Source organism: Vidua chalybeata, chromosome 2, assembly GCF_026979565.1.
Source record: "Vidua chalybeata isolate OUT-0048 chromosome 2, bVidCha1 merged haplotype, whole genome shotgun sequence".
In the NCBI taxonomy this organism is placed as follows: domain Eukaryota; kingdom Metazoa; phylum Chordata; class Aves; order Passeriformes; family Viduidae; genus Vidua; species Vidua chalybeata.
The window spans coordinates 97639960-97656362 of record NC_071531.1 but is presented as its reverse complement, the minus strand read 5'-3'; the positions used below and the strand labels follow the sequence as shown (position 1 = coordinate 97656362).

At 36.9% G+C, this 16403-nt stretch overlaps 1 protein-coding gene across 5 annotated transcripts in view; it reads right to left on the bottom strand.

The window, feature by feature from the left end:
• Window positions 1-16403, bottom strand: part of INTS6 (integrator complex subunit 6) — a 39002-nt gene that overhangs the window by 9441 nt on the left and 13158 nt on the right. For 4 of the 5 annotated variants that reach the window (XM_053934863.1, XM_053934864.1, XM_053934862.1 and 1 more), the window contains 6 exons: window positions 12629-12718; window positions 5482-5665; window positions 4393-4518; window positions 3412-3566; window positions 503-655; window positions 232-364 (listed from right to left, as the gene is read on the bottom strand). In XM_053934863.1, coding sequence (XP_053790838.1) covers window positions 232-364; window positions 503-655; window positions 3412-3566; window positions 4393-4518; window positions 5482-5665; window positions 12629-12718 — 841 coding nt within the window. Of the gene's footprint in view, window positions 1-231; window positions 365-502; window positions 656-3411; window positions 3567-4392; window positions 4519-5481; window positions 5666-12628; window positions 12719-16403 lie in introns of those variants that run through there. The other variant, XR_008429245.1, reaches the window with a different exon arrangement.

Genomic DNA, 16403 nt, shown 5'->3' with positions numbered 1-16403 from the left:
CAATGAAAGTGAGACTAAAACATATCTGGAAATGACAATTGAGTAAATCTTACATACTGAGTTGGGGTCATGAAGGCCAGACAACTGGAGACTAGTGAAACAAGCTACTGATTCTGCCTTTATTATTTATAGGTGTTATTAATACTGGCATTAATTGCAGTAGTCTATTTAGATTATATCAATGTTTCAATTACCTACCACATAAGCAAATTTGTATGAAGTGGTATTTACCTAGCAGTGGAAGCAGGACTGGGTAATTGTAAGGCATCACAAATAAATTCACACAATTCAGCGCTGTACTAGCTTTCAAGTAACCAAAAGGATGACCAAGTTCACTGTATTTTGCACTATTGCTCACATACACCTGCAATGAAACACATTACACTGGATTTACACTCCAAGTATTGTGTTCTGAAACTTCACACCCAATTCTGATTATAGAATAAGATATATGAAAAACAGTATTCCATAAACTTCAATTTAGCATGCATTCTCTACTTGCCTGCCAGCAGGTCTGAGGGGATTTTCTTTCCAGAATAAACTGGGTCAGTGGTGAAGGTTCTAATTCATATTTATCGAAAGGCAGTTTGTCAATGACCATCGGTTCACAGTCAGTACAGGAAAATTTCACCACAGGATGAGATGTGCGAGGTGGCTAAACAAAGTATTCCACTGTTAGTAAGGCTGCACAACAATCAAAATACATTTGTACTATGACAACTGAAGCAATACAGATTCTTTGAAAACATATGTATTTAGGGAGCCTACTCAATACAGGATTCATTTACTGTTAATGAGTCCTAAGCAATTTATGATGTTAGCACTGTCTTATTCTGAAGGAATCTTGTTTTCTAAATAAGTGCCAATTACTTCACAATAGGAAGTCTAGAGTAATATGGAATTAAAACTTCTTGCATTTACCCAAATGCTGTACAAATGGGAGTAAGTCCTAGTGGGGACAAAAAACACCGTTAGTGTTACTCTGGGACATGTCCATTTTCATTCCCTACAGAAGCAGGTGCTGTACTTCTGCATTTGCTGACTTTGCCAGGAGCTTTTCCTTCTTGGCAAATTTAACAGTTACAAAATTCAAACAACTATGAAGATCTATAGCAGCATGCATTCAGGAAAAAAAAACTTTAAAAAACTCACATTTTAACTAGGCCTGAGGAAAAAAAAAAAGTTACTTTAATTCAAGGAATTTCAGTTTTCCGATTTTTAAAATCTTTTTATTAATCACAGGAAAACAGCCTTTGTGCCACAGTTTTCAACTGTAAGTTAACAACTTGAAATTTCTTTTGCCAAAAGGGAGAGATGATTTTCAGTGTGGTAAAAATTGGAGCTCTACACCTTCCATTGAAGGGAGGAATGCAAGCTCTTATACTTACTCTGAGCCTTCCCCCAAGGCCACTAGAATTTGAGGAAGAGCTCATTTGGGAAGCCTCCTTCCAGTTACTCTATTTACAGAAAGGTAACTCACAAATACACAAGATGAAGTAGAGAAACAAAAGGTTTCTTGGACCATCTTACCACTTCACATTGAAAGCAATTCTTTTATGTCTAAGCTCTAGACTCTTCATTTTAGGATAAGCCACCCAACAAAGTTATCTATCAAGAGAGCTGGTCTTGCTTTGAGTTCTCCACCCTGAGGAAGGTGGGCTCTCCAACAGGACACCAAACAGGAGGCCCAACGAAATGGACAAAGAACAACTCTTTTCAAAGAATATAGCTAATAAATAGTTGTGTTGGAGTTTGACCAAGCCACCAAAGCCAGACTAGGAATTGGCTGCAAAAGAAATTGGCTACTCAGACTTGAGAAGTTCAATAATCCTTTGCTGGACAGCAGAACTATTTTTACCTCTGAGCAGTTGAAGCAGCCATTTGCATGTTGATCTGCCAGCATAATAATTAGGAGACTTTCATATACAGTTAAGAAAGCCTTGATGGTGTCATTAGCCACAGTAGACTTAAGTCACTGTGGATCAGGTAACAGGCCGGGAAAGTCAAGTATTTAACTATGAACTCTTAAGCAGACAAGATATGCTACATACATACACACTGATGACAACATATGCTGTGTTTGAACACTACTGTAATACAGGTCTTGAAACTCTATTAGCAACTTAGCTCCCCAACACTGCATGAGGAAGGTACAACTCAGAATTTCAACTGATGTCAACACGAATTTAGCTGTACATGACAGTGATTTATAGTTATGAGAGCTATACACACTACAACAGAAAAAAAATCTCATCTTTTTGCCATTTGAGTAAGTCAACTTCAGGCTTTTTGAAGATTTCATTCAACAACTCTTCACTTGGCAAGATCTATTTTATCAATCTCGATTAAGATCTGGAGTAACAAACTGTACAGACTCTACACAGCAAATGGAGGCAGATACGCTACTGACAGCAATTACAAGGAATACACTGGAATACAGAGGATTACACAGCTTTCCTACAGAACAGCCTTCAAATACCCACTACATAATGACATCTTGGTTTTTTTAATGACTACAGAAAATAACCTTTTATTCATATATGCTAGCTTGCTTGTAGTTCCGAAAGACATTCATATCCTTTAATGAATGTGGCCACAGATGCCAAAAATATAAAAATGTATAAATATGACTAAAATAGCATACTCCATCAGTCCTCAAGAACGTGTACTTCAAAGGACTTCATCTGTTTTCTAACCAAGAGATAACATTTATGAGAAGTTCGGTGAGTACTAGTCAGCATATCTGTTTCATATCAAAAACCCAGAAGAATTAGATAAAAATCATCATGACATGTAGATAACCATTACAAAACTGCAGGATTTCTACTTCAATGGTTTCAAATATAAATAGAAACACAAAAACGCATTACACTATACTAATGATTAGTTCTCCAACCAAAAGGCAGTGGAATACTTGCTGTTGTGAAAAAGAAAAAGTAAATTAATTCTTATTAATTTAAAAGCCGAAGTTTTCTCAGTTTGGATAAATTGAAGGTGTGGCTACACTGCACAACAGATGAAATTATATTCACTTGCTAGAATGAAAGTAGAACTAGCACAGGGATTCAAATTGTCAAGATCATACTATCTTTTATTAATGCCCTCAATAGGCTTTTACCAAGTGCCACCATTTGATATTTAACAGGGTTCAAACAAACAGTTACATGCATGTCGTGAATCAAAAATCTTTTACAGGCAGTTTCCTAATGCTTCAAAGTTACTAAAACAAAAACCCCATGTTATTTGCTCATCAGTAGTTTATAGGCTTGTATGTGTCACTCCTTGGGTCATACTCCTTCCACATTTGCTACAATGCAATACATATGTCAAGACTTGAAAAACAATCTCTGAATAGGAAATCCTGGAATATTTCTGCATGCACAAACCCTTTGCTTTATCTTCAGTACATACCAGTGTTGGAGAATTTTGATCTGGCCAAAAGGATTCAGGAACAGGCCAATGACCTATAGGAACCCCAGTTTTAGGGTTTGGTCTGACATAGATAAGTTTGTGACAGCTGTGCCAAGGTTGGGGTCCAAAGGGTCTGGATATCTCCACCTGCCCATCTACAGAAGAAAAAGGCTTTGAGTCAAAATAGTGTTAAAACTCAAGAACAGTATTAAATAAATTCTGTGAAGAGTCAAAGACTTATAATCCCAGGGAAGCCCTTCCTGCAGTTAATATTATTTCTAAGAATAGCAGATAGTTATCAGTAAGCATGTCTGCAAAAACACAAACTGAGAAACCAAATAGGCATTGTACAGGATGAGAGCCCAGAAAGGCAATTATCTGTAGCCCTTCATTACAATGATTCTTTTTCCTCCATTGTCATTAACAGAACCTTCACATCCAAGCATTAAAGAAGTTATATACATGACTAATACTGCTGGAATTTTTATTGCAGCAAAGTAAATTTAAAAAAAAAAAAAATCTCACAGACTTCTCAGTAACATCCAAAGAGGGACCTAGCTAAGCCATTTAGAATGAGAAATTAATGCCACACAGGTGTATTTGCTATTTTAACTCTTACCACAGCCATTTTAATACACTGAAGAAAAAAAGGATAAGCCCAGGCCTTTCCTTATCATGTTATTTACATTTCTAGCTGGTTGAAAACTGCTAAAACCCATAAATCCCTTTAACTATGCCTGACATGAACAAATGCATTTAAGACTACCTAAGTGGTTTCACCAAATGCAGAATGTCTAGCAGCTACAGCCAGTAGACACTATAAAGTTTCAGAATTAACAGGTAGGTCCTTTGTGTAGTTAAGTCTTTCAAATTGCAATAGTTTCCCTTTTGGTTTGACAACTACTATATTACGTTCACTAAGTTACATTGATGACAGTCATCCCTGTTATTTCAAACCATAGTGTAAAAAATTTCAAGTACCATCAATTGGTGAGGGATCCGGTCCAGCTTTTTCAAAATTTATTACCACTCCACTTTGTACTTTTTGCACTAATGACTCAAGACATTGATTCAGCATTCTTGGAGAGCACACACAATATGATCGACCTAGAATGAAACAGGGTTAAAGCTCTTCAGTGTTTCTGCCCTTATTTTAACTTGGATCACTGAAACCTGTTCAACCACCACACACATTGATTTATGTACGGATCACTGATTTAAAGCTTCTCTTGAACACTCCCTCTTTTTTTAAGCAGCAAGGCAGCCCAGTGAAGCACTGACAAGTGCCTCATTGGAAATGTTTGTATTTTAGACCCTTAATGACTAACTCAAATTCTTGGTAGCATTCATGGAAAATGGGCTCCCCCTTGTGACATACATCAACACTTAAGCTGTCCACAAATTTCAGTCAAAGCACTTGCCAGTACAGCTTACATACAAGTCAGAAAGCAGTGGAATCAAATCCTTTTGGAGTACTTTTCTAAGCCCTTTGCTTCCTCTCTATCACATTCTCTCTGATGCATTAGAAGAATCATCATACTTTTAAAATGTAATAAACTCAATGCCTGAATTTGATCTAGAATACAATTGCTAAGATATTAATAATATTATCTGTAACTAAGAAAAGTATCAATTCAGCAGAATTATTATGCATTCTGAAAGGCATTCTGTGTGCTCTGGAGGGAAAAAGCCTAGAACAACCCACTTCCTTCACTTCCTACTTTTTTAGACCATAGTGTGACAGGAATTAACCAACACTGTACTGTAGAAGAGACTCTATTACAATTTCTAATTGCAATACCAAGGTGTAGTAGAAAAAAGTTCTCTTACAAAGCATTTCTGAAGAAAGCAGATTCACTCTTCCAAGATAGGCTACATTTAATTGTCTGTAGCTTTAATGCTGTATGTGTCTTTAGTTTCATTATAACATGGTTTATGAGGGTTTTTACAAGTACTGTAAGAACTTAGAAATCCTTATTCAATGACATGGAATTACAATTAATTGAACTAAACTGAATTAATTTACACTTTGGAAAGTAACGACTTGTCAAAGGAAACAAGGGCACTCACCTCCTGTGACTTCACACATAGGTGTGATAGCAGAGTCATCCATAGGCACCCCTGTCATCTGTTCTGATTCTGGTGCTGTAATACCAGGCAAACGGAGAACCAAAGCAAATAACCTCTGATCCCATCGAAAGGGTTCCTTAGTCAACTCACTTCCAGGTAAAGGGGAATTGAGAGGTAAATGGAGCTGGAAAGGGATTTAAATATGTGAATACACAGCTCTTAAAAGAAATAAAAATTCAGGTTCCATAGCAATGGCAATTCACTCTATATAAGCACACTTCTCTCTCTATATACATTTAATACCTCATTAACAAAACTGAGACAAGCTTCTAAAGGACAGCACATGGCATTCAGAAGATCCTAGATGCTCTTTTTGCATCCGGATACATCACATAGATTAGTAAGAAAAAGAAAGCTTATCCAAACATTCAACTACAGAAGTCCTGCACAGATAGATTTGCAACAAGTAATTGCAAGTTCCAGAAATTTTGATACATCCCTGGCTGATGGTACCACTGTCAGCACAAGCAAAATTCTCATTTCACCTGGAGCACTACAGCAACAAAAGGAAAAAAACATCCCCAAAGCAACGATTCAAGTGGTGCAAACAGTTCCATTAGCACACCGAATACAAGGGGGGGGGGGTTAAGTCCACATGCTGAAGCAAACTCAACATGTTCTCATTTTCTGTCATGCGGCGTTCAAAAAAATCCCACTTCTCAACCCTCAGCTCAATGCTAGCAAGAAAGTACTAGTCTGTTCCAAAACTTGATGCAAATCCACACAAGCACTCATACTGCCTTCATTTCTAGTTATTTCTAGTTCATAGTGGTTAGAGAATTTACAGAAAGCTGTTAAAACAGGTTTTTTGTTTGCTTATTTTTAAGAGATCGCTTGAAAGCATTAAAGCCTGATTTCCAAAACCAAATCCTGCAGCTATTTCTATTTACATAATTGCAGCATCTCATACTGGGAAAAACACATACCTTGTTGTTTGAAAAGCAATCAATTTATTGATACAATCTCAAAACTACGAACAAACATGACAAAACTACTCAAAATGTGGCCAAGAATCAGAATATTTTGGACTTTTCAGCACACCTGATGACTCCTCCAGAATTTCTCTTTTTGCTTATGCAAGCACAGAGTACATGTAAGAACAGAACTATTTGCTCCAAATGCTTCATGTTTTACACTAAACTGGACAAAGGGAAGGAACTCAGTGGTTTATAACTAACTGCTTGACATGCATGTCTTTCCCCTCTAAACAAAGAGCCACAACGACTGCCTGACAATGGAAACTCAGTTAAAAGAAATTAAAAGAATAGCCACATTCTTACTTAACAGCCTGGAATCCTGACTGTAAGAAGACTGAATTGCAAGCACTCAGCCATCCTCACTTGGGGGTATTAAGGAATGCCATTCAAGCTTTCCTACTTAGATCTGACTGAAGATATACTATCCCCGAAGAGTACATTTGATCTGCAAAACACACCTATGTAACAGCATTGCTTTCCTATGGGCAGCATATATACATATTTTTTACTATGAATATTTATATATATAAAGTACCCCATTGGATCCTGAACCAACAGTATCCTGAGTTCAGTTTACCTCAAGCTACAAAATATTTCATTGGCTCAGCTGGTTATATGGAGAGAGCTCCAAAACCAAAGAGTAGTCATAAGCTGGCCATTGCATTATGCACATATTACAAACATAAAAGTTTTCAAACTCTAAGACAAAATACAAAGCAATCATCATCAAGTGTAATGTCCTCACCTTCCTTCCAACAAGTTAATTCCAGTTAAGTTTAACATTCTTTAAAATTTACGCTGGCAAAGTTATAGACTCAAATCACCTCATTCAGACATTAGTAACTTGGTCTTGTCATCTCCAGTTACCTCTTTTTAAACTAGTATTGTATTACCATAGCAACTGCATACCTAGCAGAAACTAAGATGAGCCTAGAATTCTACATCTTGAATTTCATTTCTTTCCCTACGTATATTTTAATATGAAGGCATGCACACATCTTCCTCTTTCTCAACAACCACTATGAAAGATAAAGGCAGACTGAACTAATTAAGGGAAGGTTATTTACCAGCTGTGGTCTTCAACATGTGACTGTACACAGACAAGTGTCCTCCCAGCTTAGTACTAGAAACCAGCTGTCTGGTCTCATCACTCGTTTGTAGAAGCACAAAGAAGCCCTACCATTCCCAAATACCACAATGACAATGCTACTACACAATCAGTGTGTGTCTTATCTTCCTGCCTTTAAAACAATTAAAATATTCCAGAACTACGAGGGGGTGGAAGATAAGAGTGTTCTTCTAGAAGATCTCTTCAGTACAAGGTTATTGGTGAGCAGGTTCATTTAATCTCAGTCTGTTTCTACCTACATTTATGCAATCATAAAATCCTGGGGGGGGGGGGGGGGGGGGGGGGAATAGGATCCTAGAGACCCCAGGATGAAAAAAGCTAGATAAGCATTATAACACTGCACTGGCAAGGCAGTCTGAGAAAGACAATAATGATCTTCTGGCAGTGGCTACGCATACAGGCTCATCCACTAGAAGGGGCATCAATAGCACTGCTTAAGCTTTAGTACCCAGGTAATAACAGGCAGCTCCATCTTCTCCATCTTGGGATATCTCATAAAAGGGTGTTAGAAGACTAGGAACTAAACAAAAATATGCCTACAGTCAACTTCTCTTCTTGTACCAAAAAAAAAAAAAAATTATCGGCAAGTAACCTTCCTTGCATGCTCTTCTGGTACTCAAAAAAAGGACAAGACATCTCACATTCCAAGCAAATGCAGCCTTTCATCCTTGAAGGACTAAGGACAGGTAACCATTCAAGCCCAGCTGAGAACATCAGCTCTTGACAGACTGAGAAACTCTACTTACAGTTATCAACAGTATTATGTTTTCCTATCTTTTTCCATCCAATCCTATGCAGTTATAACACCAAGAAAGAAATTGTTCTTCCATGGGAGAGAACTCAAAGAGATCCCAAAGACATCAAGGTCAAGACACACCATGTCAACACATGATATACTTGGCCATTCCAAAGCCAGCATTAGCCATCACCAAGTACTCACTGAGCTGATAGTTACACATGAAGAATTGACACATCAAGAGCTTTGGAACTTACTGTCAAGTGCTGTGAACCCAAAAACTGCTGCTAATGGAATAATCAAGACAAGAAAGAATGGAAACATACATTTAATGATATTTGGCATCTATTTCTTGCAGAATTTGTTTAAAAATTAGAAGTTTTAACTGGAGGAACTATGATAAAAAACATAATAGAGCATTTAAAGTTCCTGATTATTCTTGACAGTAAGCAAAACCTTGCTGTGACACTTGTCACAGCTGTTACAAGTGCAATGCAAGGTGATCAGCTCTGGGAAGGATCAACGTGACAATGCCAAACAGCTGGGGGATGAAGTCACATAAAAATCACAGATTTTTCCTGTACCAGTCTCTCTTAACTGGAACATCCTAAGAATGGCAACATACAGAAAACCAAGCAGCATTGCTCATGCTTTTTGCTTGCATAATCGTTTATCAGAGTGTATCAATATGCTAGTAACTCCATTTCAGTCTTGCAGACAAGTTTAATGCTACTTTAGAAGGTATGTTGAGGGAGGATAAGGGAACATAGCTCAGCAGTTGTGAAACTCCAAATGTATGTTATTTCATAATATGAAGAGGAATAAGAAATCCCTTCAAACATTTAAACATTAAAGATGAAGAAAGGGCTAAGACTGAATTTGGGGAATCAGGCCAGAAGCAAAAGCCACTCTATAATGAATCCATAATGTGGGACCAACTAATTAATGATGGTTTGCCAATAGTATGAGCCCATCCCCTCCTCAAGTTATGACTCAAACTAATGAGTCCAGGCAAGAGTCTGGGCAACAAGCCCTACAGAACACAGAATTGATGTTCGCACTTTTCAGTGCATTGGCACTGATGCATTAAAAAGCAATGCCAGAAGGGACAGAACTGACATGTGCAGGTGGAAAAAACTGCATAGACAATATAATGTCTCTTTTCAGTCTGAATAATCACACCCACGGGAGACAAAGCAGCACTCACTGAAGGGCAAGGCTCTATCTGAAACACCCATTTCAAAATCCACAAAGAAACAGGACATCTGAAGAATTCAGCAAGAGCTCTGAAACAGGGTTTAAGCTTAACTGCTTCACACTAAGGTAAATGACAGTGTTCCCATAGTGATAAACTGATTTCATTGGTAAGAATGCAAACGTTCATCTGAATGACAAAGCTTTGAGAAAACTTGCCTCCAGGTTCCATGCTGGCTTCACAGGCTTTCCAAAAAAAAAACCCAAACAAAACACCAAAACCCAACATTGTTGGTCCTCTTGTACATGTGCCTTAAAAGAACTAAAAATACACTGCCTCAGGCAATGCTAAGAAGTAAAAACATTGTTGTTATAGCCAGTGGGATATGATCACTTCCAACACCAACTCTGAAAAGCCTCCCTGAAGTCAAATTCAAAGAACAGAACAGACATTTGAAAGTGACTGAAAAAGCTTTGTTAGTGAACCAAAGGAGCAATGAACTTCCATATCTCCAGGGTGGTGTTCTTGTACTAATTCTAGTTCATTTCTGCATGTCCAACTTGAGAAGTAGCTGTAAAGGATACTCAAGGTAGACTAAGAAAAATTCTGATCAATTGAACACTCTGACAACAGCAAAAGATCATCCCTGAAAGACAGTAGTACCACCCTTCAATGCTCTTCTCTTTGATAGTGTTAAGAATGTTTCTATCAGTACACCTATGGCAAAAAAAAGGAAAAAAAAAAATCGCATCCTTTGCTGGGATATACCCAGTACGCATTCAAACTTCCATTTTGTCTTGCAGGAAGACCAGTGGTCACTTTGTCTTCTGGAGGAATGGAACACCTTTACATTGGCTTATTTATAACAAAAAAACCCACATTAATTCACTATTATTAGAGCAAATTCTGCATTTCTAGAATGCAACTTAGCAATCACAAAATTGTAACATTGGGCCTGATTTGACATGATCACGACACAAACTCTGGTTGTAGCACACGCTTATCATTCAGCACTGCTCATGAGCCAGGTCTAAATTTAGTAGACTAATGCAGTCACCAGAAAACCCTTTGTCTCAACCTAAGTTACAACAGTTTAAAGACGTGAATGGATGACCAAATGGTTGCCTGACTCCAGGAAAATACCTTCTTGTGAAGACCAAGATCAAGAAGTTGTACCCACATTAAAAGGAAAAGGAACAAAAAAATCCTGGCTGGCTATAAAAGTCCTGATTCTTGTTGTAAAAGAAAGAGCTTAACTACTAATGCAGCTTTCTTACCGAAATCATTTTGAGTAACAAAGATGAAAGGAAATGTAGCAATCATAGCACTGCCTACACTCAAAGGAACACATGACAGTTACACAGTCCAAAGGCTTTTGACTGCTCAGGGCCTTGTCCAATGCAGCTTTTACTATCTCCACAACCACTGGACAACACGTTCAGTGTTTGATCACCCACACAGTTAAAGGTTTTCTTGATATCAAATCAGAATTTCCCATGGGACAACTTGCAGCTGTTGTCTCTTATCTCAGCTCTGGGTACCTCCAGGAAAAGACAAGCTCCCTGTCCCATTCAGCTGTTGCAGAGGGTGGTAAAGCACTCCCCAGTCATCTCTTCTGAAGACTGAAGAAACCCAGTTCTCAGCCTCTACCCAGAGGTTATTAGTTTCACCCTCTGAGCATCTTGGTGTTCCTCACTCCAGTATGTCAGTGCCAGATTTTACAACTCATCTGACAACAGAGATTCTTCTCCTCAAGGAAGGACTTACACAGATAAAAGATTACCCAAAACAGTATTCTGCTGCTAACTGCATTGTATGTTGCACAACGCTAAAAGTGTCACACTATTCTACTCAGTATTTTGGACTGCACACATTCAATCACAGAATTAATCTGAAAACAGCTTATTGGGTAAAAAAAAAGTATGATGGAAGTGAGATTTCATACAGATAGCCTACTTGTTACCATGGATCCAGGAATTCCCTTTCAATTACTAGCTATGGTTGTTATGAGTCCACACAAAATTATGCAATCATTCAACTCTCTTCAAGTCAGATATATTAAAAAACCACTCAAATACCACTTTTCATACATAAAAATTCTGTAAGTGCTGTAAGAACGCAATTTAATACATTATTAGGAGAAATCTGAGTAACTAATGAACAGCAAAGTGCAAGTTAATCTGTACAGCCAAATGTGGTGCAGCACAGGCAAAAGTCTGAATTCTCCTCTTAAGTTTTAAAATGGACCTTTGCATATTAACCTTTTCCCTGAAAAGGGAATGAGCTTAGGGATTTGATGTAATTTTTTTTTTTTTTTTTACTACTGCATGGAATGGGCACTGAGCTGGTCAGACCAATCCTACCCCTTGCAACCACATCCATCTTCTAAAGGAGAGAAACCAAATTGGCCAGTAAGTTAAAACAGTTCAGTGCCTCAGCATTTGCTATTTCTCTGAGTTTGCCAGATGTCTGAGGGGGTACTCCAGTATATTAAGATCTCAATTTTAAACTGCTCTACAGATGTAACTTGGAATATATTTCTTCAGTTCTTAACTTGAATTAAAAAGGCTACTGATTTGATTATAATCTTTTTAAGAACTCAGTGTGAGAGTAGTACATGTTTCATATACTCCCAAGTGGCAACATCCTTTGGGAAATCACTACTTTAACTTGTGTCTGTACAAAAAGAACTTATATTATGACCAATTAAGGACACACGTACTTTACAGAAATCAATTTCTTCTGCTAACATATTTGAAAAGCCATGAACTCCCTAGAGAGAAAGGGCAAACTCACTCTACTTAACAGACCAACAATTGCTCCACAGGTTTCTGTTACATGAAGGAAAAACAGTTATTTGGTTTTTCGTAGTACTATTGCATAAAATTACTTGAAATGAAAATAAATTACTTGATATTAATCAAGACACAAGCAAGTTTAAGCTATTAATGAGCATTCTTCTGAGGAGCCACTTATGGTCCTACTGTAAACAGTAGGAATGTTTAAACAATATTTAGTACAGATCACTGTAACCAGAGGATAGATCTTACCTCTTCCTGTATCCCACTGGTAGTAGTTAATTTACTTCCATCAGTAACTGTTATAATTATTGCTGGCTCCAGAAAAAAAGGGTTTCGTCCCTAAAGGGGAAAAAACAGTTACTTAAAATGATGTAACAAACTGTTAAGTTATTAAAAAGCCACTGATATTGACTAACAAAACAACAAAGATTGAGGTATTCTCATGTGCCGCATAGTGCAGCACAATGGGTTTCTGAGCCTTTTTACAGTCAGACCATGAAATGCTAGACACTTAGCATGTCTGTATTCAAAGAATGCATACAGAAACAGCAAAAATGGTTAACATAGGACTTCAAGAATAATGCTTGCCAAAGTATTCTGACAAACTAGCAGCTATTTAGAGAAGCAACCATCTCCTCAAAAGGTAAAAGCTGTTTAGAGAAGCAACCATCTCCTTCCAATCCCCCCCATTCCAGGGCCGATTTTGTGTGATTTAATTACTCTGTGTCCAAGTAAAGTATTTGTATATTATCTTGTGATCATGACCCCTGGGTTAAGAACTACTACTCTATGTATTAAGACTGATATAAATAGCACCCATTCCATTCTGATTAAAGTGGTTCAAGATGCATACACAAAATCTACTTCAGAAACAAAATACTTGAAAAATAGATAAACTTTCTATACATATCATTTAAGACAAACATATACAAGGCAAGATATTCTAGGATCCCAGCAAGACAGGCAGCTAGCCTAGCTGTAGCAAAAACTTGAGGTCAGTTATTGGTATTCCTTTATCTACTGCCAGCATTCTAGGAGCCTTCTGTGCCTTCTGAAAAAGAATTCCGAAGTATTCCATGGACATGTCAACTCCAAGCTTAGGTAACACATTTCACTCTACCTAGGGTTAATAACAGACTGAATAAAAGTCACCCCATGATTTTGTTTAGTAGGTCCTGTTCATCTCTTGCTAATCTGAAGGCCTTGTTTTTCTTCCTCAGGAAACAAAGAAAAATATAATTAAACCTGTAGCCTACTTCTGCTTATCAAGACAAACTATCTCACGAATGCTTGTGATTTAAACTAAAAACGTGGACAGAGAACTAACAGGTTTTAAAAGACCTTTTAAATCTGTTTTTAGAACCCATTAAATATAAAATATCTACTGATTCTGTGCTTCAAACAGAACTATTATTTAACAAGCTGAAATATATTTGGTGAAGGGTATCCAGTTTGACTACTGTGGCACCACCACATTTATAGTGGTCAATATTTTCCCAAATCTGAGTGAAAAAAAGATTAAAGATTTCTTTTCTAATAGCATACCATTATTACAAAAAATAAGCAGAAATTCAAATTAAAACAAAGATCAATCTCTCCCACAAAAGCCAAGCTACTTCATAATTCAATTTAAACAATTATTCAAAAGTATTTAAGGACTCTCAAAACACTCCATTTTAATTAAAATAATTTCCTAAGGATATTTATCCTTATTGAATTCGTAACAGTTACAGTATGTTTTCCTGCCAATTAAAAGTTTACCACAACTGCAAAGCATCAACTGGAAGCTAATTACATTGCACTGAAATAATACAGAAAGCAGGGTCTGTAACTACATATTTCTCATGAATATTGACCGTAAAAATACTTGAATTCTATTGCTAATAAATTACTGTAAAAATGAATTGACAACTGATAAAAATAACAGATTTGTAATGTCATAAGCAATGCTAAGTTAATATTCTGGTGCAATTTCAAATACAAGTATTAAAATTTCCATCTCTGACAAACCTTTTATCTGGATATCCTCATCATCTTCAAAAACTTTTTTATTCATTAACTATACTTTGTCTCAATTTTTTCCCATCTAAAGTTTAAGCCTTAAACAGTTGGTGTTAGAACGATCATGAAATTATAAAGGAAACAAGAGTTGCTACACTTGAGCTCCCTATGAAACATGTCTGAGGGAGAAATGTCTGTATCCTCAGGCTACTCTTTGTAATTTCACAAGCATTTTACATATACAAATTAAGAATCATACATAAACATATTAAGAATCAACTTGTTTTCAAAAAGAAAATGTATCACAGAAGAATTTCAGTAAAAAAGCCTATTACTGAGATTTACTACTTTTGACTAAAAATTTCCATGTCATTAACTTTTAAAGACCACCACTGACTCTTCTGACCCTGCTCCTCACCTTAGTTATACAAAGGCATTCAAAACCAATATTAAGTCAAGTATTCCTCTAACAAACCCCCCTCTTATTTATGTAAGCTCTCAACAGTCAGACACCATAAAATTGAATTCCAGAAGACTTACCAATTCTTTTAACTAAACTGCAGCACTTCTGAACTTCTGTCAATAATTGGTTGAGAACTTTATTTCTATCTAATTAATCTAATTTGACAGTAATCAAATTACTTTCTATTTCTCTTCCCCTAGAAATACACTTTTTAAAAAAAAAAATGTTTTTACACAACTTGGAAATACCATTCTTCAAAAATACATAGCAACATCATTGACTGTAAATGCATAGGTTATAAATTCAGTCCAGCCCAATTATTTTGGCTATTCAGAGGAACAGTGAGTGACAGTGTACACTACCATCTCTTTGGCAGCTTACAGGTATGCTGCAATGCACTGAGGAAAGCATCTCAGGATAACAAGGTATAAATAATAAGCCTGCTTACAACTTTGATAACTAGCTAACCAGCATGAGATTTTATTTCTTTCAGAAGCAAATTATTTTCAACATACTGCTTTTCTTTCTGGAAGTTTGTAGCAGTGGTGAGGAAAGGAAGAAGCACCTACAGTTTTAATGGCTGACCACCCAGTAACAAGGTACAAGGAGGACTTCTTCATTCACCCACAATCTGCATTTTCAAGGACAGATGTGCAAGACAACAAAAAACCCCACAGACCTCTTTTGGAAACAAAGTTACTTAACTCAGCATTAATACCAGGGAAAGTCTGCTTGACTAAAAAGGAACAAGCAAGAGATTCAAAGCCTTAAAACTAACTTATATTACACAACACTTCCATTTGAACAATTTGACAGCTTCATGGCTGCTCCAAAACACAAAGTAACTCAGCTGCATTGGTTGCCTTTCCCTTGGTCTCCAGCTGAAGCAGTTCTGTGCTCAGATAACACACAAATACAGAGCACCACTGAGCTCCACACCACTCACAAGGGGTCACAGCAAGAGGCATCCCATGCCATCCCAGCTTGTGTGATGCTCTCAGAGAGAAGTGTATCATATTATCAAGACACATTATTGCCTGGTTAAAGTTCTCACAACTAAGAATTCACTCCCACTAGCAAGTAAGCTTAGCATCAAATTTCAGCACGACTAATTAATACACACATGATTTCTTTCCTTCTTCCAAGTGTAGAGGTAAAGCTGTTCAAGAGCTATTGTGACCTTTATATATGCAAGTATACAATATTATACATGCAGGAAGAGAAGATAAATTAAAGACTTATCTCAAAGCACACATTTAAATATTAATTTGAGTCAGAAGTGTTGCAGAACTGAAGAAATGGATGAGGTAGAAATGTGACCAAAACACGCCGAATCAGAGACTAAAAATGACACAATAAGCAACAACTACAAAAGTAAGTTTTTAGTAGTACAGAAACTTCATGCCCAAGAAGGGTTGGAAGCTGACAATAGACAAACTGAATTGCACATTTTTTAATAGAACATATCAGCAGGAACTAGAAAAAACATTTGAGATCACAATGAATGTCTAAAAGGTACACTTTTGTTTCAGTAAATCACAAAACTCTGCAAGCTGTATT